General features: G+C 38.4%; 1 protein-coding gene across 1 annotated transcript in view; it reads left to right on the top strand.

Moving 5' to 3' along the window:
- Positions 1-27,588, top strand: part of clec16a (C-type lectin domain containing 16A) — a 269,823-nt gene that overhangs the window by 87,217 nt on the left and 155,018 nt on the right. The window contains exons 12-15 of the mRNA XM_043711087.1: positions 3,655-3,883; positions 14,269-14,395; positions 17,308-17,408; positions 18,026-18,148. Coding sequence (XP_043567022.1) covers positions 3,655-3,883; positions 14,269-14,395; positions 17,308-17,408; positions 18,026-18,148 — 580 coding nt within the window. The remainder of the gene's footprint in view (positions 1-3,654; positions 3,884-14,268; positions 14,396-17,307; positions 17,409-18,025; positions 18,149-27,588) is intronic.

The raw sequence follows: 27,588 nt of genomic DNA, 5'->3' as shown, positions 1-27,588 counted from the left end.
AATCTTAATAAAAATCCAATAAGATGTGGAAGAAATAGCCACAACTCACTTAGCTGTTTTCCTCTGATGTCACACTTTGACTCTGACGCGTAGAGAAAAAGATTGAAGTGGTTCTTTGTTGCTGGTTTGTATCTTCAGCCACTTCCACCATTCTAATGCAGGTCTGTTGCCTGAGTTGGCTTAACAATGATGCTGACTTGCTCCACACTCCAAACTTCATACTGGTCAGCAGTTGTTGTCAAACTTTGAGCAGAATATCAGTAAGTTTTAATTTAGCTGCTTGTATCCGGCAGCACGGTGGCTCAGTGCCAGGGTCCCAGGTTCGATTCCAGCCTGGGCAACTGTGCAAACTCCACAGAGACATTCTCCATGTGGGTTTCCTCCAGGTACTCTGGTTTCCTCCCACATTCCAAAGATGTGTAGGTCAGGTGAATTGGCCATGCTACATTGTCCACAGTTGTTGAGTGCATTAGTTGGGGGGGTGTTACTCTTCAGATGGTCAGTGTGGACTTGTTGGGCCAAAGGACCTGTTTGCACACTATAGTGAATCTAATCTAGTCTCATTATCCATAGGATTTCTATATAAGGCTAAGTGTATTTGGAACACCAACAGGAGTAGGCAATTCAGTCCATTGAGCTTGCTCTGCCATTCAGTACAATCATGGGTGAGCACTCGCTCTCTTTCTCTTTTTCTCTCTCTTCTCCCCCCCCCCCCCCCCATTGCTTTTATGATTTGCAGTGTTATTTTTATCCTAACATTCTTGCTATCACACTGAATGCTAAATTGTTCCCTCGAGAGCTTTTACACTGCGACCTTTATTAATCCTCCTATTTGCCGAGTCTCCAGGGGCATGTGATGGAATGTCTGCAGCTTGGACACTAGCCACTGAACTCTGACCCAACGTTGCTTGAGCTACAGTTGTGTTCACCATGGACCACTGTGGTGTCCAGCTGCTCCAACATGCTTCAGCTGCAACACATCACCTGACCTGCCATGATCATTGTATTTTGTCCAAGTTATTCATTAAGTGTTCTACCATTCCTGCTCTTTACACTTGAAAAATCCCTGCTCTGCATACATTTTGTTGTAACGTTTTTTTCTTTCTTTCTCATTTTGCACGCCAGATTCTACCTTCTACGTAACAAGTTATTTATAAAGAAAAGGCTAGACACCGGAACACAAACCTTACTTTTACTTTAAAGATTGGAAATATTCAACAATCTGCTGCTTTGTTTAGGCAAAACAACCAAAATGTTCTCATTCTTTAATGTTCTTTTTGATAAAGAAAAAGTTTATTATACAAAAGAAAGAAAGCAACAATGTTAGATGCATTCTGATCATTTAGAAAAATTTTAACATAATCAGTAAAATGATTGTCTTTTCCCTGTAATATCCTTTTACAGCAACAACAATGAAGTGCCATCTATCTTAAACTACCTTTTTATTATCTTTCTTGACTAACACTCCGGTTTTAATGGTCTAAAGTCTTTTCAGTTCTAACGGCCCGGAAACTACTTCACAAACTCTCAAAGCTTGGAAACTTTACAAATAAAGCTCACTCAGTCTTAAGGTTTCTACACAAGTAATAAACTGTCCTTTTTGTTAGGACAGAACAGTTCTGTTGAGCTGAGACCTGATCCTTCTGATCTGAACTCAAACCTACTAGTGACCTCAGTTTTCTGTGTATCACAAAAAATAATGTTGTGAACATTTCACCCATTAATTCCAATTTAAATCCCATTACTTCACTGTTCCAAGTTACTCCTGACATTTTTCAAAAAGAAAAGTTGGCTTCTCAAAACTGAAACTGCAAATCTAATTTAATTCACTGAAATTTGAATTTCAACTAATTCATGTTTTATATACCTTTATGACACAACATTAGAATGATTTCAAACTGTCACCGTGTGTATTATTCTTAGAGCAAATGGAAAAACTCCACATTGTACATCTTCACAAGCGTCATAACCTCCTGTATTTACTGGGGATTAAAGTTACGAAAGACCCATTGTTGCACATGAGATCACAATAGGAAAATGGGGGGCTCACTAAAGCTCATCTAAATTTCTATAGCCATTCAGAGATGAGTGCTGAAAGTGAGAAGTTCTGTCTGGACTTTATTAGAAAACCCTTGAATCCTCCTTTCAATTGCCACTGTTTCTTGTCACAAATTCAGAAAAAGTAATTCTGTGATTGCATGGAGGAGAAAATAAAATTAACCTGAAATTTCAATGAATTCAACGTGACATAATTTTAACTATGGACTTTGGTATAGAGCACAGATTACAGTAGCCATTTTATTTTTACTCCATAAATTAATGAGACTTTTGAAATGCATTGTAATTATCTGTATGATGAAATGATCACAGTTGTGCAATTTTATTATTTTGGGCTTTTTAAAAAAACCTAACTGGTGAATTGGGACTACTGGTTGTGTTTGTATTGTCACTGCAATTCAGCAATTGTCTGTCTGTCTGACCATGCCTCCCCCTCTCCCTTTTTTCTTTTAATGTTGATCTTAATCTTAATTTATGTACCTAAAAACCAAGTGACCATTGGAAATAGTTCCTCTGGATTTACTTAATCAAAGCTCCTGATGTAAATTGTTAACTTCCTTGTTTCAGTGAAAAATGGCTGAGATTCCTAGTAACAAGGATGTTATTTCAGTTTTCCTCTAAATCTGGTCCTGTGATGACATTGTTCCTGAAATAAGTAATGAAAAAACAGGATGCTATATTCTAATTGTGATGATTGATTCAAAATACTCTGTTATTGTACCCTTTTTTTTCAATCTTTGTCTTGTACAATTTTGTACTGTTCTGATTGCTGTGCATGCACTTTTCTTTGAAATGATGCAGCCATAACATATGCCATTGGCAGTGCTAATCATGTAAAAGAACCTATTCATGGATTGGTTTGTGACCCTTGCAGGATATGTCATCCTGTTAATAACTCAAGCATTTGACAATTAGGGAATAAACATGACTTGTTTTTTTTTATTAAAATGAAACAGAGTTGCGGGTGCTGATGATCTAAAACAAAAACAGCAATTGCTGGAAAATATCAAGTCTGGCAGTCTCTGTGGAGTGAAAGCAGAATTAAGCTTTCGAATCCAGTGACCCTCTTCAGAGGGAAGGGTTCGAAGAAGGGTCACAGGGCTCGAAACATTAATTCTGCTTTCTTTCCACAGATACTGTCATAGCTGCTGAGTGTCTCTAGCGATTTTTTTTTTGTCAGTTATTCAATATTCCTCAAATGTGCAGTTTGTACCTTGTCATAGTTCCCAGTTCCAGAGAAGTGCTAATAATATTAAAGCCTTAAAATTTGTCTTGATGATTCCAATGGATGAGCATTGAATGCATTCACATGACAATTTTCCATGCTCTAATTCACAAGTCCAACCATTTGTGCTGCACAGTTAGTTATCATTTCATTCTCTATATAAAATATATTAGTACTTCTAAATGCCATGTTGAACCAGAACACCAGTTGTTGGCTGTAATTGTATGGGAAAAAAAATCTTCCTGTGCGTTGGGCCAAGAAAAAAACTCGATAGGTGTGGACAATATCTGTTTAAGCTGACGTTTAAGAATTTGAAGAATTTGTAATTTTGTTTTCCAAACTGATTTAGGATGTTGATTTATTTTTGATAGCTGTCTGCAAGCGTTCGATGTTTCACAAAACCAGTAGAAACATTGGAGAGATCACTTGAGATAAGTCGACACAAGGGCAAAAAGAAACTGCAAAAAAGACCAAACTATAAGAATGTGGGTGAAGAGGATGAAGAGGAGAAGGGAATAGAAGAAAAGGAAGATGACACTGAGAAGCTGAAAGGTACAGAGTCTAGTGCAAAGGGCATCAAGACAAGTGGGGAGACTGAAGGTGAGTGTAGTACTGACTAAAAGACTGATAGCTCCCCTCACTTTCCTACAGTCCAGTGATTCAATATCTTTGCTGAGTGTCTTCAAACTTGCAGAGCCAAATTATTTTGAGAGTTTATAAAATTGAAGGAGGATCATTACATGTTGATCAAATCTGCAATAAAAATGGTAAATGCTGGAAATACTATCTGGCCTGCCATGTATTAGTGTAGAGTACAACTGAATTAGTTTCCTGTGACATTGTAGTCCTAAAATGTAAATTTGCAGATGGTGCCTGATCATTGACCATTTCTAGCCTTTTCTATTTTTATTTCAGATTCTCAGCATCTGCAGTTCAAATAGGGGCAAATTTGCGAGTAATTCACAGATGATAAAAGGCTAGGTAGCACTCTTGAATTCATCCATGCAATGCTGGCATATAGGTCTCTATTTATTGCCTACATGTAATTAACCTTGAAGGAGAGCCACTTTCGTGAGTACAATTCAGCAACTTGTTAAGCAGTTTGGTTCAACTATAGATGTGGCAAGTCACATATGAGCCAAATCAGGGAATTGATGGCAGATTTACTTCCCTGAGGGACATGAGTAAACCAGATGGTTTATATAACAATCCATAGTTTTAGGGTCACTAGCTTTTTATTCCAGATTTATTTATTATTTGGACTTAAATTTCTCAGTTGCCAGGTGGGACTTGAACTGATGTTTTCATAGCATTAATCTAGACCTCTAGACTAGCCATCTGCTAACATAGCCACCATATTACACTGCCTTAGCAGAATTGGATTCCACTACAACTGATAGTCTTATGGCTTTACGTATCTTAAATCTATAATTACCATTGAACTAGGGGATGAGGGGTGTAGGAGAACATGCCAAATGCAGCACCATCCGTACTTAAAAATAGAATACCAACCTTGTGAAGCTACTACCCTGGTCTGCAGTTGTGTTAACCTCCTGAAACACCTATAATAGACAGAACAAAGCAATGCCATAACCAGCAGATCAGGTTACAGCTCTCCAGAGCTATCACGTAAGCATTGGATGGTGTGGCAATTAACTAGGCAGTGGAAAATGCTCCATGAACATCCTTGAAATGGCTCAATATGCCAGTGCAAAAGATGAGCTGAATTATTTCTTAAGACCTTCAACTAGAAGCTTCAAATGGATGATCCATTTTGTTCTAAAGTTTCCTAAGGTCCCTATCATTACAAAACCTCTGTGTCTTACCTACATCCCAGCTTAGTATTTAAGAATTAACTGCCAAACCTTGTTGGATCCCTGCCACACTGCTCTAGTACAGCTACAGCACTGGCATCGACCTGACCCAAGAGGAAAATTGCAGGAACACTCCGCTGCAGGCCTCATTTCTGACTTGGTTCAAACACATGGCTTGAGGTATTGTGTTTTAGAGCTGAATTGAAGATGACTCTCTTGATATCAAAGCAGTGTTTGGCAAAGTCTAAATTCAAGGAGGCCCATCAAAACTGAAGTCAGTGGGACTGAGGAGGTAAGCTCTGCATCAGATGAATTCATACCCAATGCGAAGATGATTGTGGTTGTTGGAGGATATTCATCTCAGTCCTAAGACGTGGCTGAAGGAGCTTCTTTCAGCCTAAACATGCTTTACAATCATCTCCCGTCCAGTGTAAATTCAGAAGCTTGGTGGTAATTGCCTAGTGTGCGAATACCATTTGAAAGTCTTCGGAAAATGAAGTGGTTTATGCATGCATCTGTTTTAAGCTTAAAAAATCTTGAAATTTGTATGAGTAAGGAAAGATGCTGAGAAACTCTAAGGTGAATACAATGACTACTATAGCAGACACCACCAAAGCATTCCTGATTTTAAGGAAATATAGTCACATAAATACCAAGGTCTGCAAGTTATGATGGCATCAGAAAAAGATGACATCAGAAAGTGAACACTGTCATGTAGATATGACCTGGGTATTGCTTTATCAAATTATTCAGTGACAGTATTTCACATCTCTGGAGTAGGCGGGACTTGAACTGAGACTCTTAACTCAAAGGTAGGGACACTGCCATTTTGCCGCAAGAGCCCCTTATGATATACTTCCTTCAGTGTTGTAAATTCTTTCAAATACTTTGGATAAATCCACCTTTAAAGTTCAGCAGAAATCAGCCCAGCAGATTCTTAAAAATGAAACACAATCATCAAATGTAACAGTTTTGATTATTTAGCACCAGCATCATATTTAAATTGATAAAAGTCAACAATTAAATGCAGACATTAGTCTATAACAATTTGACATTTTTTGTTTGTTGCTGTTCTTTAAAGTGATTCTGGTTTATTCAGTTATACACAATACTTCTTCTCCTGTTGCTTGCAATGACATTAATATGTACTAATGCAAGGACAGACTTATGCTATGCTAATAAAATCCTGCCCAAGTTGCTGCTATGTTCGATTCAAAGCAAATGTATGCCTGTAGAGGAATGTGTTAACAGAATCTAACTAACATTTGCTAGAATAGTTTTGTGTCTTTTATTGATTTTAATTTCTCTCTAGTACTCCATAGATGATCTTTGTTTTCAATTACATTTCAAATATGTAGGGTGATGATTTTTCATGGACTACATTAGTGTAGAAACACTTCATTTGGCACACCCAAATGTGTGCAAGTGGTTTCCTTTCATGTGGGCACCCAGTTCAATTCCCCACCTTTCTCTTCACTAAATCAAGCTTAATTTACAAACAGTGAATGCAAATGATCCGAGGAGTAGTGCTTTTGATTAGATTAGGTCCCCAACAGCGTAGAAACAGGCCCTTCAGCCAAACAAGTCCACACCGATCCTCCGAAGAGTAACCCACCTAGACTTTTTTCCCTACACTTCCCTCTGACTAATGCACCTAACACTATGGGCAGTTTAGCATGGCCAATTCACTTGACTTGCACATCTTTTGGAATGTGGGAGGAACAGGAGCACCTGGAGGAAACCCACGCAGACATGGGGAGAATGTGCAAACTTCACACAGACAGTTACATTACTCCACTTCAAAGTCGGTTTAGGCAAATACATAGGTCATTTTACTTGTGCAGGAAAGAGTTGTAGGCATGCATTGCATTAAAATAGTTTGTGCAATAGTAACAAACTTAGATCATAAAACAAGCAACTGCAGGGAGTCGTGAGCACAGTTCAGACCATCAAGCAAATCAGTCTTCCATTTATTGATTCTATCTATACTTCCCACTGCCTTGGGAAAGCAATCAACATGATCAGACAGCCCTCCCATCCTGGTTATACTCTCTCACCCTCTTCTGTCAGGCAGAAGATATACAAGTCTGGATGTGTATGAACAGATTCAAGAACAATTTCTTCTCCACTCTTATCAGACTTTTGAATGGATCTCTCAAATGTTAATGTTAATGTTGATCTCTCTCTCTCTGCCCCTTCTCTGCAGCTGAAACACTGTGTTCTGCTCTCTGTTCTGTTACCCTGATGCACTTTGTTTGGCATGATCTGTCTGTATTGCATGCAAAACATTTTTTGCTGTGTCTCTGTACATGTGACAACAATAAATCTAACTCAAATGTAGGAAAAGAAGTAGGCCATTTGGCCTGTTGAGTTTGAGCTGTCATTCAAAGAGAACATGGCTGATTTGATTATCCTCAACTCCATTTCCTTGCTTTTTTCCATAAGAAAGCAAGGAAATGGAGTTGAGGATAATCAAATCAGCCATGTTCTCTTACATTTTTTCTTACATGCTTTATAGGCAGATTGTCCGATACAAATGCATCAAGGTAACAATGCAGGATACAATGTTACAGCTACCGAGAAGGTGCGGTGAGAGATCAACATTAACATTTGAGGGGGCAACACGGTGGCTCAGTGGTTAGCACTGCTGCCTCATAGTACCAGGGACGCGGGTTCGATTCCCGTCTCAGGCGACTGTCTGTGTGGACACATTCTCCCCGTGTCTGCGTGGGTTTCCTCCGGGTGCTCCGGTTTCCCCCCACAATCCAAAGATGTACAGGTCAGGTGAATTGGCCATGCTAAATTGCCCATAGTGTCAGGTGCATTAGTCAGGGGTAAGTGTAGGGTCGGGGAATGAGTCTGGGTGGGTTATTCTTCAGAGGGTCGGCGTGGACTTGTTGGACCTAAGGACGACTTTCCATACTGTAGGGAATCTAATCTAATCAGGTCCAATCAAAAATCTGATAATAGCACAGAAGAAGTTGTTCTTGAATCTTTTCATGCGTGTATTCAAACTTTTATATCTTCTGCCCGATGGAAGAGAGTATAACAGGGTGGGAGGGGGTCTTTAATTATGTGGTTGTTTTCCTAATGCAGCAAAAAACCTCCCTATTTTAATATGAAATAACAACAATCCATTTGCTGTCCCTATACCCGTTGAACCGAATAACCTAGCTTTTTGTTTCATGCATAAACACCCCCAAATTCGTCTGTGCTGTTGTCTTTCTCTATTTAATTGGTATTCAGCTCCTGTTTTTCATCTCAACGTGCATCACTTCATTTTCCCACATTATATTCCATCTGTCAAGTTTTTGCCGACTGAGTCTACCACATCCCCCTGTAATCTGTGTTATCTGCAAACTTGGTGATAAGGCATTCACTTCCCTCATCCAAGTCATCAATATGTTCTTAAGATCCTCTCCATGAAATTGCATATACTTTCTTAAGCTATCCTCTTCCCTGTTTCCATATGTTATTTCAACCTGGTCTCCTACGTGAAGTCAGGAGGCAAACAGATTTGCGATTTCTCAGCAGATAATTTTGCTTTTCCTTTCCTCCTGTTGATAAAATGGGATTTCTTTGAGGGGGGGCAATATATTTGGTTAGTTCTCTGCAGAACAACAGTGTTCCCCTTATGAAACCAGCTTATAATTCTCTACATTTGTTCTGAGAGTTTAGTCCTAACAAGATCTGATTTTACCCAAAATGAGAAGGCAATTGTTATAAGCCGTTGTATGTGGGCCAAAAGCCTTTGCCATTACGAGGCATTATATGCAGAGGTTGTCTTGATGTACATGGATACCACACAAACCTGTGACTTGATGGGAATTTTGAAGCAAATATCTTAGCTAGTATTACAAATGGAACAATTTTGAAAGGCAAAACAGTAAAGAAACATAACGTTTTTAATGCTGTCATGTTGTCCCCAATCTAAATAAAGCTTGTACCATTTTCTTCAAACAAGGTACAGTTCTTGGGGAGTTCAAAATAATAAGATAAGGTGAGGGCTTGTTCAGTTATATTATCTCCAGTGTGACCTGGAGTGACAGCTAGATGCATATTTTTAGCTGTGGTGTCAGTTTTGTGAAGAATGGTTAGACCATTATTTATGATTCAATAGTGCATCATTCTGGCAGCCTTGAAGAGGTTAAAGTGAAGGGAACTTTGGAAGACATGATCTGACACTCATTATGACCAAATCTTGTTTCCACTTGCTTTCAAATGTCTTTGTGCATCCACGTTATTAACTACAATTGGATATCTTATTCTAAAGAGTTAGTTCGAAACATAAGCTTTCTGGGGATTATTAGTAGGAGTGTATTTTCAGAGATCATCTAGAAACTCACTCCTTTTTTAGTGCAAGTTAAAGTGCAAAACCTCATCTGAAGGCCAGTATGCCCCTCAGGTGATTACCACCAATTACAGCAGTTACTGGGTAACATTAAATGCTGAAATATGACTGTAAGAATTGTCTCTTAATGCATCCTTTGCCTATTGCCCGACATCATAAAATTATGAGAAAAAGCAGAGTTAACATTTTGGGTCCAGTGATTCTTCTTTAGAACCTTCTGGAAAAAGGGCCACTGGACCTGAAACATTAACTCTGCTTTCTCTCCATAGATGCTGCCAGGTCTGCTGAGTTGTACCAGCAATTTACAGCAACTGCAATGCTTTTTTTTCCTATAAAATGATCTATGGATGATTCTGTTCCTGAACCGAAAATGTGCAGTTAAGATGGAAAACGGTTGAAGGACCACAAAGCTGTGAAACCATTTTTAGACGTGCTGTATAGAGACTTAAATACTTTCTCAAAGCATGATTAGGTACAGAATAATTGGATTATGTAACTTTTACAGATATGTGCATGTATTGCAATCATATGCAGTCGTACAATTCTACTGCAATCTAACACATTGCAACCTGCAATTTCTTTGCATTTTAATAATCCTATTCAAACAAATTGCTTGACCACTAACCATAATTCTACAGTAATACTTAAGTAGTGAATATGTCAATTTAATTATTACTTTGATAGAGTACAACCTGGTTTAGACTGTTGATCAAAATTGCCATTGTGGCTTATTAAACAAACTTTTTTGTATCTTCAAAATGGACATGTGCTAAAATGAGCCGTAACCTTGGTACTTATTTCAAATGTAAATCTGGCCAGAAATGTATTTTGCTAAATTGATGATCCCTGATGACAGACTTCCCAACCTGGGAAAATCAATTTTCCTATATAACTTATAAAAGTCTTGCTGGATGTTTTTGGATCATAGAGATGCAACAAGATAAACCAAGTATTATTTACTCAACTTTGTGTCACAACCTTTATAAACCCAACTAAACCAATACTTTAAAGCAAGAGAACATTTTATTTTGATTTGATTTGGGTGCACCCAGGTTTTACTATGTCTCTGTTTTTGTGCTAATAGTTTGTTCACTGTTGTGGTTTGCTAAAACTAATAATTGAATTTACCTTGCCATAATATCTGGATTTTAAGGACTGTGGGGGAATTTCAGTCCAGATTTGCGATGGGGTTTGTGGGAAGGAAAAAGTTGGATTACTTTCATTTTCAGCCTCTTCACTGAAATTTACTTCTGCCTCCCAACAATTGTTGTCAACGGTTCTTCAAGCCCTTAATTTTTTTCGAATTTACTGATTCAGTGATTCAAGTTGGCAAGTGAATCTGAAGGTACTGTTGATTTACTCTTCATCTATATATTGGTTTAATAACTATAGCTGCATTAAGATTAGCTTTCATACCAAAGGACATTTCATCAGTGGCAGAGTTTTTGAAGGGAGTATTTTCTGAGGCCCAAGCTTCATTAAAAATCTAATCTGCATAAAATCTGCTCCTGCTCTATAACTGGTACGTAGAATTTAAACAAGCAATGCAGACATATTTGATGCTCTGTGATTGCTTCTTATCTGTGGAGAGGTGCTACTCCATAAAGATAGAACTGAAATTTGTAACAGATCATGAGAGTGATTATGGCTAGAATCCTGCGTTGGCTGTTTACTGAAGCTTTCACGAAAAGGTACATGGCTACAGAAACCAGTAAAGCTACTTCTATAATATGATACCATCTTCCCCATTTATCTGTTACAGTTAAATAACCAGTTACTTGATTTTTATTTTAGATTTAATTTAAGACATTGCTTTGTAGACGGTCAAATTTGCAAATCTGAAAATCTGGTAATTGAAGTTCATTAAAATCCCTTTCAGTTTATATTCAATGTTTATTTTTTCTGTTCTATATTTCTTTGCTTTGAATTCTGTCTTTAAAAATTACATTTTTTCAACTTCAAGTTCAAAAGTTCCATTGAATCTGAAATCTGAGAATGTGGTTGCTTATAACCATGATCTTGTAAAGGAACTACAGATTTAAACTATTTGCAATTGAAACTAAACGTTATGCATGCCTTCTGTATGGGTTATTGCTGAATCACATGTAGAGCTATCCAGGTTCTAATTTTATTTTTGCTTTTGTTGTTCTTTAAATGCAATGAAGTAGCACCTAGGTAGGAAATTCACCATAACAAACCAGAATTGTCCATTCAAAATATTTTCATCTTTTAAAAGTCCCTTTTTAATCATGTGATGCCAATGATGCCCTACTTTAGGAGTACAGCAGGTGTCGTTGCACCTAATTTGTGAACTTTTTTAGATTAGATTAGATTAGATTACTTACAGTGTGGAAACAGGCCCCCTTTTTAATCATGTGATGCCAATGATGCCCTACTTTAGGAGTACAGCAGGTGTCGTTGCACCTAATTTGTGAACTTCAAGCAACACTTGTCCTTGTTTCAATTAAATTCTCTTAATCCCTAGGGGGCATGCAACTGAGAGAATCTGTTACAATTTTTTTTTAAAAAGTTCTTTAGTTTAAAAAAAAGTTGAGAAGTTAGTGCATAATATGTGACTACATCTGAAATAAATATGTGTGGGCAGAACAAGGCTGTATTTCAGTCTTGCAGGTAATGGCAATAAATGGTTAGATCTTAGAGTGCCTTCAGGACTCTAAATTTATCTTATAATTTCATACACAATGTGGTGTTTATTGTACAAGTAGAGTGAATTAATCCTCTCTGGCACTGCTGACAGTCAACCAGAGAATATCTTGTTCTATAATAGTAGATTTTAGTCCATGTGTCACTCAATGTATTAACAAACCACTGATATATGGTGACTGTAGATCAAAAGTCATTTTTGTTTTCATGTGGCAATTTTTATGCATTACGTTTGCAACTGAGTTTTCTGGGAAAATGGAGTTAGGTGCTTTGTTATTCCTAGAATGGTGAGCCTGCATGCATATTCTTTTACCTACATATTTTTATTGCCATCGTTTTTAAGGCAAAAGATGCACAAAGGTATGAAGTATCTCCATCTCACTGCTACATATTACTTGAACTATTCCCTCTGTGCTACCAAATTTTAGTACTGCCCCCTGCACTGTGTTTCATGCATTGTGTTCCAGGTGCAATTCGATTGGTCAAACTATCAGTGTTGAAGCAAAACACACTTTATTCATGCACGATAGTTAAAATACAACAAAAGAAGAAATTGGAATAACTTGACTCTATTGAAAAACTTAACAGAATAGTCGATTATTTAACTCCTAGACAGTAACTGTTCCAATATAGTAATATCCCATAAACACATCCTTGGCAAAGACAAATTCAGTAAAATAGATTGTCTCACATGCAATTCTCCAGTCCAGGAGGAAAATTTATAGAGAAAACGGTGTGTGCGTGTGTAGCGGGGAAAGATTTATTGCAGCTTCCAAAACCCCAACAACTGCTACTGAAAAACTAAAACTAAAAGTCCTCATTCTGTGGGAGTTTGACCCCACCCATTCAAGCTGCATCTATTGTTCTAATGTTTTTGAAAAAAATCCCAAAAGCCTCCTGCTACTTATTGGCTTGGAACAGACCACTTGGCACCTCCTGTCTCAACCACTTTAAAAAAACAAAAGGACAAAATACACCTTTTAAAGCCATTGTATTGTCACACCTTGTGGGTGGTCACCTCACTGCCAAGAATGCCACTTCAAGTTTTTAGCTTAGTTGCTTGTTTTTAGTGGAAGGGAAGAAACTGGTTATGTCAAGGTCTTTTGGATGCAGTAATAAAGCTGCAGCCGAGCTAATATCTTGTGTTGACTTTTATCATCAAATCAAAAAAATCTTTAGAGTTTGCTGAATGCATCAAGAAGCCAACATGTGTATCAGTTTATGAAGGTTAAAAAACTGAAAAAAAGACTTTCCGCTCGGGGGGGGGGGGGGGGGGATGCATTTATTGAAGGTAAGTGATATGCATTTGCAAACTGCAATAATCTAAAGCAAACCCATAGGAATACATTCAACTCGCATGGGCAAGCTTAGGTTGATACAACAGTCAAGTGTTCGACAGCTTGATTGTTCAAAAGCAAAGTTGTGGTCTAAAGGAAGTTGGGAGGAGTCACCAGATAATTGATATTCAGCCTAAGTGAGGTCAAGGTTCTTCCATCATGTGGTAACAGTTCTCTGTCAGAAAATCTGATCCTTTCAAGGATTGGAACTTTTGATTTTAAAAAGCAAATTATGTTGCCATGTTAGAGTTATTTCATTGTGATGCAAAATAGACTTGTGTTTAGTCTACTGGACAATTCTTAAAACAGAACCTCTTCAAATAATTTATTCATATCAGTCTAGAATTCTCCTTAGTTCACTGATTACTCATGTATTATCTATGGAACATGTTTCTTGTTATGCATTTTTCACATACTAAGTATTCATTAAACAATGTATTTGAAAAGCTCCCTGGAGACTGCATGTAGCAGAGTGTTTTTTTCTTTAAATTGCTCAGTTATCAAATACTTAAAACCAGTGAAAGTCTGTTTGCTCATAAACATTTCATTATCAGCACTGTTTAAGCAGCACTAAGCTGACCTTTCACAATTAGCTAATCTCCAGTTTATTTTCAGTGTATTGCTATTGATTTTCAAATAATCTATTTAGTATAGATTACTTTATGAATTGAGAATCTTTTTTGTTTTTGATACTGACACTTGGGGAAAAGATGTTGGTGCCAAATAAGTCAAGACTGGTTTGGATATTTCTGGCACAAAGTAATTAGTTTCAGTGGCATAATTGTTTTAAAAGTTTTATTCTTTTCCTACTATTCTAAGAAATTGAGATGGTTATAATGGAACGATGCAAGATTTCAGGCCCCCAGCAAGTAGGCTTGACTGAACAAAATACAACAGATGAAGAGAAAACAGCGGCTGCCTCGAGGGTTGATAATCCAAAAAGAAGGTAAGCTTAGTTTTATATTTATGAAGTGAAGTTCACTTGCAATCAAAGGGGAGAAGGTGTCATTAAAACAAGCCATGACTATAGGGAACTGTCAAAAACATTGGAATAAATACACTTATGTTGCACTTCCTTTGGAGGTGCCCACTCTTGGCCTCCAGTGGTGTCTCTAATAAGACTATGGTATACCATTCAAGATTTCTCAATATGCAACTTCATTTTGAAATTTTTATTTCAGTTCATTTTGTGAAGCAATGTTCACTGTTAACCTAGGCTGCAACAACATCAGCACATAATTGTATAAGCACTTGAACACAGAAAAGTATCACTGCATGCATTTGTCAAACTGTACTTGACAGTGTCACTTTAGACTAAAAGCTTAGCCAATGAGTTAGGCTTTTGAAGATTAAAGAGAAGGAAGATTTCTCAGTGTCACTGAGAGTTTAAATAAGCATAGCGGGGGTGGTGGGGGGGTTGAAGGGGGAATCAGAGCAGTAAGTCAGCAAATGAAATGACCAAGGAGGTGTTAGAGAGTAAGAGAGGAAGAACAGACAGGGAGAGATTGCTGACCCTGGCTGGATTAGCGGCATTTGTTTTCATGTGAAAAGTACAACAAAAAGGCAGATTAAGTTAGAGCTTGGGTTTGTGCATATAGCTTTGATGTACCGATCACTGAGACTTGGTTGAGAGAGGGACAAGACTGGCAGCTAAAAGTTCTGAAATTTAGATGGTTCAGTCAAGTTGGAGAGGGATGTAAATGAGGTGGGGGAGTTGCATTACTGATTAGGGAGAATAACATAGCTGTACTGAGGGAGGACACTTTGGAAGGCTCATCCAATGAGGCTATATGGGGAGAGCTTAGGAATAGGAAGGGTGCACTCACTTTGGGGGTTTGCTACAGGACTCCCAACAGATATGTGGACGATGGGTTGTTGTGATTTTAACTTGCCCTGTATTGACTGGAGCTCCCTTAGTGCCAGGTGCTTGGATGGGAAGTAATTTGTAGATGTGTCCAGGAGGGTTTCTTGAAGCAATATGTAAATAATGATGTAACCAGGGAAGGGGCTATACTAGACCTGGTATTGGTGAATGAGCCTGGCCAGGTGACTGAAGTTTCGGTGGGCAGCATTTCAGGAGCAGTGGCCATAATACTGTAAGGTTTAAATTACTTGTGGATAAAGTTAAGAGTAGTACTAAACTGGGGGAAGGCTAATTACAATAGTGTTAGGCAAGAACGAGAGAGTGAAGATTGGGGCCAGCTGTTTGAGGATAAGTCCACATCTGTCATGTCAGAATCTTTTAAATGCCAGTTAAAGAGTTCAGGACCAGCATGTTCCTGTGAAAAATGAGGGATAAGGAAGATTCGAAAACCTTAGATGGTGAATTTAATCAAAAAGGAAAAGGGGGCATACATAAGGTTTAGGAAATTGAAGACCGAAGAATCCTTCAAAGAATATAAAGAAAGGAAAGAATTTAAACAACGAGTTTCAAGGGATAAAAAGGTTATGAAATATCTTTGCCAAAGAGGATTAAGGAAATCCCAAGGTAGCTGGAAAGGGTAGGTCCACTAAAGGAGAAAGGAGAGAAATTATGATGAGCCGAAGCAAATTATGAACTATGATAATGAAGTGTTCTCTTTTAGATGTATAATGTATGCAGTAGATATTAAAGAATAACATGAAAGAGATGTAGAGCCCAGGCAAATATTTGTTGAGCACAATTATTTGTTATGATGACAAATAAATGCTTTTTAACACTGCTGGGTACATTGTTCTCCCAAACAGTAGAAATGGAATAGCAACAAATTCTAAATATTTGGAGCCTAAAACAAGAATGGAACGTTGCATAATCAGTTTGCATGATTGTTCTCTCTACACATGTTGATCAGACACTAAAAGAAATTCAGTTGATCAGTAACATTGGTTAAAATCTTTGAGGAGAAAGTGAGGTCTGCAGATGCTGGAGATCAGAGCTGGAAAAGCGCAGCAGGTCAGGCAGCATCCAGGGAACATTGGTTCCCAGTGGTCTTAATTCATGGCCCTTGTTGGTGTAACATGATCTTTCCCGTGGATAGATTAAAATTGATGTGTGTTTTGGTTTTTTTAATGGTGCATTTGTTGTGAACACAGCCACTAGGTTGTGCATTGGCCATGTATGTGCAGAAACATAGGTTTTATAAAGCAACAAAATGGCAGCTGCTACAGACTTTGTCTGTATTTCATATTGTTTCTGGAGCTGCTTTTCTAGTTGCTGCTTCCGCCAGGTCAAAATCTCACTGATTGTGGATCCAACAAATATGGGACTGTGCAACATCATTGCTTGCACACTGCGCATGTTCCGAATGATGTTGGGAACTCTGCCTGTGCACTGCCATCCACTATGGTGGATGATGGCAGGCGAGGGGTACTCCTGTTTAACCCATGCTCTTTCTCAATCTCCTTCCTGTATTGGCATGGTGGGTGCCATCTGTATGTGCACAGGTGCTGATGTCATTGTGCGTGAAATATGGTGACATTATCACACGTATAACCGCTTCCTGCAGCCTGTTGTGACCAGTAATGTCACAGTCCATCTCTATGCGTATGCAAGTAACAATTTTGGCAATCCAGAATAATCACCCCATATTTTCATAATTTATGAATAAAACCTTATGTGAAACAAGCTGAAACTGAAAAGTCTGACATTATATTTTTACATGACAATATGCTGAAATCAATTAATTGCTCAACAGATTATATAATATGTCTGTGCCCAATGTTGGGTATATTTCCAGTCCTGATCATTGAAACTCTAATACACTTTATACCAAAAGCTGTTTGAGGAATGGGAGTTGGGATTCACCTCTACAAAATTTTGCATAATCAATTAATTTAATACCTTATGTCTGCTTGTTTTCTTCATTTTCAACTCTGCAGACCATTCCTAGATATGGTGTACAATGCACTGGAGTGCTCGGAAGATGATTATTATGCACTTTTTGTGTTATGCCTTCTTTTTGCAATGTCTCACAACAAAGGTTAGTCTTGTTTTAAAATTCATACTGAATTCATATCTACAACAGCTATTAAGAAAACATGATATTCCCTAAATGCTTAAATTCAGTGTACATGTGTATTCTGATCCTTGGTTATAATGCTGGGGCATTTGAAATAGGAAGGGTTCACTGTGTTTATTGCTTTATCCAAGTAGTTGTTTCTTCATGACTGCTTCCAAGTCATTTCCTTCAGATTGACTGTTACATTTCAGAAAATGCAAAGGGGTGTCTATTGATATCCAGGAATACTTTTAATCAATATGGCAGGAAAATAATTCTGTGACAGTTTCCAAACTGTTGAAATCTCAACACAGAGAGGATAGCTCTCACATTGGGCATGCAGAATGAGATTGAAAGTGTGGTCATGGTTTTATACTTATAGACCAAAGAGATTACATGAAGTAGTTACTTTACAATCGGTGACTCTACTCGTTGAGCTATGTATTATTTGTATTTTGGATGTTGAGCTGTCTCCCAAGTCCGAAAAGTGATGGACAAGCAGGACACACACACACAGAAATGTGCTGTCTACCATATTACATAAGGGCAAGCAAGCTTTGTGATTGTTGAAAATACTTTTTGTAACTTAATCTTATTAGGTATAGACCCAGTTTTGTTGGAAAAAATCCAAGTTCCTTCAGAACAAGCTGAGGAGAAGATCTCATACAGTCACGTACTGGCAGAAAGACTAATTAAGATCATGAACCAAGCAACACACGCTGGTAAGAATTTTTTTATATGTAACCACGTATTTGTGTATGGGTATCTGTTTTTATGAGAATTAAAAATCGCATAGCACCACTTTGTAGTCCATCAGGTTTATTTGGAAGTACGAGCTTTCGGAGCACTGCTCCTTCATCAGGTAGCTATGGAGCAGGACCATAAGACAGAATTTTCAGCAAAAGATTACAGAGTCATGCAACTGAAATGATACAGTGAACAAACTTAGATTGCTGTTAAGTCTTTCATCTTTTAGAATGGATTGCAGGTTTCGGTTCATTAATATATATATATATATATATATGTGTGTGTGTATGTATATCCCAGAACTTCTTTTAAGTCACATTCGCAAGGTAACTTCAGGTTTTTTTAAAAAAAAGTGACTTCTCAGCTCAGGCAATGCTTTAAAGATGTGAGGTTAGATTCTGTCTGTATCTTGAGTCTTGAGTAAACTGGTTCTATTTCCAAAGTAGATTTGCAAAATATTACATGGATTGACTGCCTGCAGGTTGTGCATTTTTTGAGCAAAATAGAATGTACCTACAAATATAATTCTGCAAATGTCACCTTTTTTTTATAAAACTTTTAAGTTATCTTGAGAATGTGACTTAAAAGATGTCTGGGATTTACATATTAATGAACCAAGACCTGCAGCCCATTCTAAAAGATGAAAGACGTAGCAACAATCTAGGTTTGTTCAATATATCATTTCAGTTGCAAGACACTGCAATCTTTTGCTATAAATTCTGTGTCTTACGGTCCTGTTTCACAACTACCTGATGAAGGAGTGGTGCACTGAAAGCTAGGGCTTCGAAATAAACCTGTTGGACCAAAGTCTGGCGTTGTGATTTTTAACTTTGTCCACTCCAGTCCACTGGGTCCTTCACTCCATTAGAGTTATAAGCTGAATACGTGTCACCATTTGTTCGGTGTCATCATTCATTGTGTTACCATGTCAAAAATCTGCAACTTCCTTTCTAAAATGTGTGTTTACTCTGCATAAACATCAAAGGTTTAAGAAGGCAGCTTACTACCAACCTATCAAGGACAGTTTTCTGTAATTTATATAAATGACTTAGATGTGAACATACGCGATATAGTTAGTAATGGGTGTAGGTTTGCTCGCTGAGCTGTAGGTTTGATATCCAGACAACAGGAGACAACAGCTTCACTTGGAGGTCGCCACTGATGACGTTACCTAGCCAGGTAATGAAACGTCTGGATATCAAACCTACACCCTAAACCTCAACCTGAGCTACAAACCTTGCATATAGTTAGTAAGTATGCAGATGACACCAAAATTAGATGTAGTGGAGAGTGAAGAAGTTTACCTCTGAGTACACCAGGATGTTGTTCAGGTGGGCCAAGGTGTGGCAAATTAAGTTTAATTTAGGTAAATATGAAGTGCTGCGTTTTGCAAATCCGGGCAGGTGTTATACACTTAATGGTAAGGTCCTGGGGAGTGTTGCTGAACAAAGAGATCTTGGAGTGTAGGTTCATAGTTCTTTGAAAGTGGAGTCTCCGGGAGATAGGATAATGAAGATGGCATTTGGTATGCTTTTCTTTATTGGTCAGAGTGTTGAGTACAGGAGTTGGGACATCATGTTGTGTCTGTAAAGGACATTGGTTAGGCCACTGTTGGAATATTGTGTGCAATTCTGGTCTCCCTCCTATAGGAAGGATGTTGTGAAACTTGAAAGGGTTCAGAAAGGAATTACAAGGATGTTGCCAGAATTAGAGGTTTTGAGCTATAGGTAGAGGCTGTGGTGACGTTATAAAGGTTTATACAATCACGAGGGACATGGATAAGGTAAATAGACAAGGCCTTTCCTATGGTGGGGGAGTCCAAAACTAGAGAGCATAGGCTTAGATTTAAAAGGGACCTGAGGGGCAACTTTATCACAGAGGGTGATGCATGTACAAAATGAGCTGCCTGAGGAAGTGGTGGTCCTTGCTAGTGTTGTACCCATTCCATGAAAGAATTTTCAAAAAACGTTTGACATTGGGTGACACGGTGGCTCAGTGGTTAGCACTGCTGCCTCACAGCGCCAGAGACCCGGGTTCAATTCCCGCCTTAGGCAACTGTCTGAGTGGAATTTGCACACTCTCCCCGTGTCTGCGTGGGTTTACTCCGGGTGCTCCGGTTTCCTCCCACAGTCCAAAGATGTGCGGCCATGCTAAATTGCCCGTAGTGTTAGGTGAAGGGGTAAATGTAGAGGAACGGGTCTGGGTGGGGTTGCTCTTTGGAGGGTCGGTATGGACTTGTTGGGCCGAAGGGCCTGTTTCCACACTAAGTAATCTAATCTAATCATTTAAAGTTGCAGTACTCAACAGTGTAGGAAATATAATTGGAATTGACCAATATAAAAAGATTTTGGGAGAGTTTGTGGAAATTAGAGCAGTTCCCAGCATTGTGCTGCGTAGTGTTTTTTTAAATATAGAAACAAATTGTTTCTGGCAGCATCTGTGGAGGTAAATCAGAATTAATGTTTTGGGTCCAGTGACCCTTCCTGTCTTCACTTTTGTGTTCATTACTACAGACATTTGTTGCCGAATTGTTGCAATATTGTTCAGTCACATTTAAACCCTTTTTTAAAGCAGAAAGGAAGAAACTAATTTGTGGTTGAGCATATTGCTTTGAAGCAAAAATGTGTGATTGAAGAATATCAGCTTGAATTCTCAAGGATCTTGCTGAGTCTCTCGAACAAGGCAAGGGCTTTAATGTTATGGATTTCCACAGACAGCCTTTTCCAAAAAAAACATATATCCTGGTGTAAGCAGTTTTACTGCAGAAACATTCTGCATGGGGACGGACTCGTTAGATATCTGTCCTAAGGACAGAGCGTGTGTTGGTTCAGATGTCATTAAAAACGTTATGAAGCCTGGGTCAGGCATCTTAACGAGACAATCATGTAGTAGTGCAGTACAACCAAAAGAGCAAAGGGCGTGCAGTGTGTGTGTGTTTTTTTTTATTGAAAGGTTGCATTGCAGTGGCTTTAATCTGTTAAAACTCTCCATATAGTTTATTTGTTTATTTTTGTGAATGTCAAAGTAAAAGATGTTTGTGCTGGGACTTCTTCAGGCCCAAAAATGAGTGATATTGCACTTGCAATGTTCCTCTGTTTTTCTTTACGGATATTGCCAGTCCTCCTGTGTTCCCCAGCACTTCCTGTTTACATTTCAGTAAAGCCAGTGGTTTGTTGAGTTATGTAAACTAAATAGCACAGTACATGTCTGAGGGAATTGTGATCAAAGTATATTGTGCTTTGTTGGAATTAATCATGTGTCCTATGTCGAGTTTCGGTTGCCAAAAGAATTCACCTGCAGTACAAGAGGTCAGAGTTGGATGAGGAAAGGCTGGCGAGACTTTGTCTGTGGAAAGTGGTGACTGAGAGGAGATCTTGTAGATTGCCACCAAAGTAGTAATTAATTAATGAGGTAATAGAAGTTGAGTCCATTCAAAACGAATTGGGTGCTACAATTAGGAAAAATTATTTCTGTACAGAAGAACTCAAAATGGGTTCTGAAACAAAAACAGAAAATAATGGAAAATCTCAGTAGGTCTAGCAGCATCTGTGGAGCGAAATCAGAGTTAATGTTTCAGGTCCAGTGACCCTATTCTGAAGAAGGGTCATTGGATCTGCAATGTTAACTTGGCTTTCTCTCCACAGATGCTGCCAGACTTGCTGAGGTTTTTCAGCAATTTTGTTTTCTGTTTCAGGTTTCTCGCATCTGCAAGTCATTTGTTTTTGTCAAAATGGATTATATTACCTTTTTCCATCCACAGTCGCCTTCTAGTGGGACACTGATGGGTATCCAAGTTGACAAACTCATATAGTCAGCTATTAGTAAATTTTACATGTTCTTCATGCAGTCTTGAACTGCTGCTACAGAATTTTCTGCATTGGTTAATGTTTTTTAATAGAAGGAAATTTTCTTTAAGTAACACTTTTCATGATCTTGGCATGCTCCAAAGCATTTTACAGAAAACTAAGTAATTTTGAAGTGTATTAAGAGTTGTATAAAGAGAGAACCTCTAAAGATTGTTTCAGTAAACTGCAACATATGATCATTTAAAGTGTTGGGTGCACTCAATTTTAGATTTTATCCCAAAATGCTCCCCATCAGACATTGCGTGGATAAGCAGAAATAGTAATGGAAGTAGATACAAATACAGGGAGGGTGGATCAGTATTGAACTTGCCTCTTTCTGATCTTTGGAAATATGTTTTCAAATGTCCAATATAAGGCTTTTTATAAGAACCCACAGAGATTAGTGTGCAAAACTAAAGTGCATGGGGGGGAGGGGGAGGAGGAGGAGGAGTGCGGGGTTGGGGGGTTGCATGGTGATGTAAAGACATGGATTGAGAACTGTTAGATCGGCAACAGTAGAAATAAACAAGTCAGTTTCCAGTGGCAGCCAGTGACCAGTGGATATTGCAGGGATCAGTGCTTGGACCCCAGCTGTTCACAATATATATTAATGATTTAGATGAGACAGCTAAATTTTAATATCTTCAACTTTTCAGGTGAGACAAAGCTGGGTGAAATGAAAAAGATAGAGATGCTTCAGTTTGATTTGGACAAGCTGAATAATGGGCAAATGCATGGTAGATGAAATATAATGTGGATAATTGTGAGGTTATCCACTTTGGTAGTAAAAGCAGAAGACAGATTATTGTCTGAATGGCATATATATTGGGAAAGGGAGAGGTGCATCAAGACTTGGGTTTCCTTGTACTCCAGTCACTGAAAGTATGCGTGTAGATGCAGCAGAGGTTGAAGAAGGCAGAAAAGAATGCTGTCCTTCATTGAGAGAGGAGTTGAGTACAGGAGCAGGGATGTCTTGCTGCAACTGTACAAAGCCTGGAGTGTTGTATGCAGTTTCAGCCTCCTTATCTGACTAAGGATGTTTTGGCTATGGAAGGAGTGAAAGGCAGTTTTACCATACTGATTCCTGGAATCGAGAGTGTGGCGCTGGAAAAACACAGCAAGTCAGGCAGCATCCGAAGAGCAGGAGAACAGTTTCTGGCATATGCCCGAAACATCGATTCTCCTTCTTGGATGCTGCCAGACCTGCTGTGCTTTAACAGCACCACACTCTTGACTCTAATCTCCAACATCTGCAGTCCACGCTTTCTCCTGATTCCTGAAATGACAGGGCTGACATGTGGAGAGATGTTCCTGCTGACCAGGAATCTAGAATCACAGTCCATGAATACAGGGTAGGCCATTTAGGACTGAGATGAGAAGAAATGTCTTCACCCAGAGAATGGTGAGCCTGTGGCATTCTCTGCCACTAAAAGCAGTTGAAGCTAAAATGTTAAACATTTTCAAGGAGGAGTTAGATATTGTTCTTGGGGTTATCGGGATCAAAGAGTATGGGGAGAAAGCAGGAATAGGATACTCAATTGGATGATGAACTATGATCATGTTCAATGGCAGCATAGGCTCAAAGGGCCGAATGACCTACACCTTCTATTTAGTGTTTGTTAATTTGATGTAGTAAAGGCAAAAACCTTCAAGGCCTAAACGGATGCTGAGGTATACAGACTCCGTTCTATCTTCCTAGATGGATAACATTTGATAAAATTAACTGCTTTGTTATCGGTACTGAGAGTAGCTTTGGTCCCTTATATTGAATGAAATCATATTTCAAGAGAGGCAGGTCAGAGAAGGCTCATTTGGAAGATCTCTGGTATGGAGGGATTGTCTTACGAGCAAAGGCTAAACAGGTTTGAACTCTACTCACTGCAGTTAGAGAGTGAGATGAAAGGGTGGTACGTGAATGGAATGAGCTACCAGAGGAACTGATGGAGGCTGGTACAACTGCAACATTTAAGAGGCATTTGGATGGGTATATGAATAGGAAGGGTTTGGAGGAATATGGGCAGGGTGCTGGCAGGTGGGACTAGATTGGGTTGGGATATCTGGTCGGTGTGGACGGGTTGGACCGAAGGGTCTGTTTCCATGCTGTATATCTCTATGACTCTATCTATAACTCTATCTCATTAAGCCCTATAGAATTCTTAAGGGATTTGACATGGTAAATGCTGAGAGGATGTTTCCCCTCATGGAAGAGTCTAGGACCAGCGGGCATGGTGTCAGAATAAAGAGTTGCCAATTTAAGACAGAGATGAGGTTGTGTCCTTGGAACTCTTTGCCACAGAGAACTGTGGGGGCAGTCCTTGTGTGTATTTAAGGCTGAGGTAGATTCATGATCAGTCGGGGAATTGAGGATAACAGGAAAAGGCAGGGAGGTGGATGTGAGGAGTGTTGGATCAGCCATAATTCTATTGAAGTGGTGGAGCAGGCTTGAGGGGCCCAACAGCCTACTCTTATTCCTATTTCTAATGGTCTTAAGATCTATCCTTCAAAACCAACTTCTTAAACTTGCTGAAATATGATAAAGAGATACCAGCTATAGATGACAGTGATTTGATGGTGGATGCAACCTAACGTGAGAATTAGGTTGTTATTGTGACTGAGATGGGAAATGTCTGTCATGAAGAATAATGTTTTAAATATTCTAGGAGAAATAAATAGATCTTTAAATTATGATGTGGAGATGCTAGAGTTGGACTGTGGCGGACAAGGTCAAAAATCAAACAATATCGGGTTATAGTCCAACAGGTTTATTTGAAACTCTAAGCTTTGAGAGTGCTACTCATTCCTCAGAATGAAAGGGAGGTATAAGACACGGTATTTATAAGCAAAAATTAACAATTGTAAAGCTAGCTGCCCTTGTTGAATCCTTTATCAGTTGGGAGGTAGATTAAACCAGCAGTCTACCTCCCAACTCATTAAAAGATTCAACAAGGGCAGCTAGTTTTAAAGTAATTAATTATTTTGCTTATAAATACTTTGTCTTTACCTCTCAATCATACCACACCTGAGGAAGGAGCGGAGCTCTGAAAGCTTGCAATACAATAAACCTGTTGGACTATAACCTGGCGTTGTTTGATCCTTAAACAATTCTGGAAAGTATTTGTTAGTACAGTTGACATTTTCTAAAGTGTCCTGAGGTTGCTTCTTGTTTTTGCTAAAAGTTGAATGATGGATCCAACATGTACATTTGACAAAACTAATACAAAATCAATGCTAGTAATCCATTTCATAATCATCTATAATGATGAAATCAGTGAAAAGCAGTTGCAATCACTTTATTTTCTCGCTATTGATTAATATATAGAATGTGTTTGTTGCTTCAGAATCATTTTTTTCTACTAGTTGCGTAACCAGGAACTTGTCTTCATTTTTGGCAGTAATTTTCGAAAGCTAAATACTTCATTTGTTCATGGCTGTAGCATGATGGAATGAGGTTTACACATCAGACAGATGAGTGTTATGCAGTACATTTTATTTGTGATTGTGGGTAAATCAGTGTAAACAAATGTAGATCCTTTTAAGCAGTGACATTAGTAACAGTATGACTAAATAATTCCTGACAAACAAAGCATTCAAGAAGTGATGAAATGTAGACTAGATGGGTAGTTAAGCAAAAACTGTATTCTTAAATGTATTAAGAAGCATCGAGAATGAGAATAGTTTTCTCTAATTCCCTGGCATTGGGTCATTAAGCCAATTACATTGGAGCTATGTCTATATTGCTCCTAAAAGCTTTCTTTGGCCAAATGTTTGTGGATATAATGTCAAAGTATCACTAACAATAAATATAAATTACTGTCCAATCAACTCTCATCAAACAATGGATCCATGTTGCTTTGTTTCATTCAAACCTCACATTTAAATGTTTTATTGGGACCAAGCCTCAAGAAAAACCAACCAATGGAATACATTCTTTTTGTCTCACTATTTGGGCATTTTCTTAAAAAAATTGTTGCATGTTAAAATGTTTTTATTTAAATTCAGTCTGTTTATTTAAATCTCTACTATTTCTTATCTTACACTGTTCAATCTTCCCATTGTATAAAAGTAGATCTTAAAAATACTCAGCAAGTCAGGCAGTATCTGGAGCGAGAGAGACAGACTTAATATTTCAGGTTAATGACCCATCATTAGAACTGAGGAAAGAAAGCAACGAAATTGGTTTTGAACAATTGGATGTCGGGAGAGAAAGAAGTAATGTGATGGGATAGAGGGATGAAGAGTTTAAATGACTAGAGGTTTCATTGTACAAAAGCCAGTGGTAATGGGTATAGTAAAGAAACCAAGGATGTGTCTAAGTCTTTGAATGCAAAGTCAAGAAAATTGAACCAGTAAGTTTGAAGCAGAGATTCTAATCCATAGTTGTTGAACTTGGCAGTGAATCCAGAAAGTTGTGGAATACCGAGTTAAAAGATGAGATACATCTCCTGGTATCCCAGATATTGTTAATCATTCCTTTAGTATTTATATACTGGTAAAAGTGTTGTCTTGTACATAATTTTCTATCTTTTGTCACCTCTTCTGGCCCATCTAATCTTAAATTATTGAATCACCACAGTTCCTCGTTTGTTATTATGTCCTTCATTTGTTTTTTAACCATTGTTAATCTAATGGCACATGCTGAAATTTGAGTTTAATTTGAATATTTCTCTGTTTATCCATTTTTGTTAATTTGCACCTTCTGTAAATGTTTCTATTTTCACCAAATCCAACACTGAATTGAATATTTCTGCTTCTGATTCTTCAAACTGTTTGGCCAACTTTTCTAATGAGTTATTTTGAACCAAATTAATTTACTGATTTGAAGATTTTTCTTTCCAATGCAACATATTGGTCATGCTTCAGCTGTACAAGACACTAGTAAAGCCGCACCTGAAGTATTGCGTACAGTTTTGGTCACCGCATTATAGGGAGGATGTGTAAGCTTTGGAAAAGGTTCAGAGGAGATTTACTAAGATGTTGTCTGATATGGAAGGAAGGTCTTACGAGGACAGGGAATTGAGGCTGTTTATGTTAGAGAGAAGAAGGTTGAGAGGTGACTTAATCGAGATGTATAAGATAATCCGAAAGTTAGTTAGGGTGGACAGTGAGAGTCTTTTTCCTCGGATGGTGAAGGCTAACACGAGGCAACGTAGCTTTAAATTGAGGGGTGATAAATTTAGGACAGATATTAGGGCTAGTTTCTTCACTCAGAGTAGTAGGGGTGTGGAATGGTCTGGCTGCAACAGTAGTAGACTCGCTGATGTTAAGCGCATTTAAATGGGCATTGGACATACATATGGATAATAATGGAGTAGTGTAGGTTAGATGGGTAAAAACAATGACTGCAGATGCTGGAAACCAGATTCTGGATTAGTGGTGCTGGAAGAGCACAGCAGTACAGGCAGCATCCAAGGAGCTTCGAAATCGACGTTTCGGGCAAAAGCCCTTCATCAGGAATAAAGGCAGTGAGCCTGAAGTGTGGAGAGATAAGCCAGAGGAGGGTGGGAGTGGGGAGAAAGTAGCATAGAGTACCATGGGTGAGTGGGGGAGGGGATGAAGGTGATAGGTCAGGG

The sequence above is a fragment of the Chiloscyllium plagiosum genome, chromosome 21 (genome assembly GCF_004010195.1).
Source record: "Chiloscyllium plagiosum isolate BGI_BamShark_2017 chromosome 21, ASM401019v2, whole genome shotgun sequence".
NCBI lineage: Eukaryota > Metazoa > Chordata > Chondrichthyes > Orectolobiformes > Hemiscylliidae > Chiloscyllium > Chiloscyllium plagiosum.
Note: the sequence above shows the minus strand (reverse complement) of the source record. Positions and strands in the feature narration are given on the sequence as shown.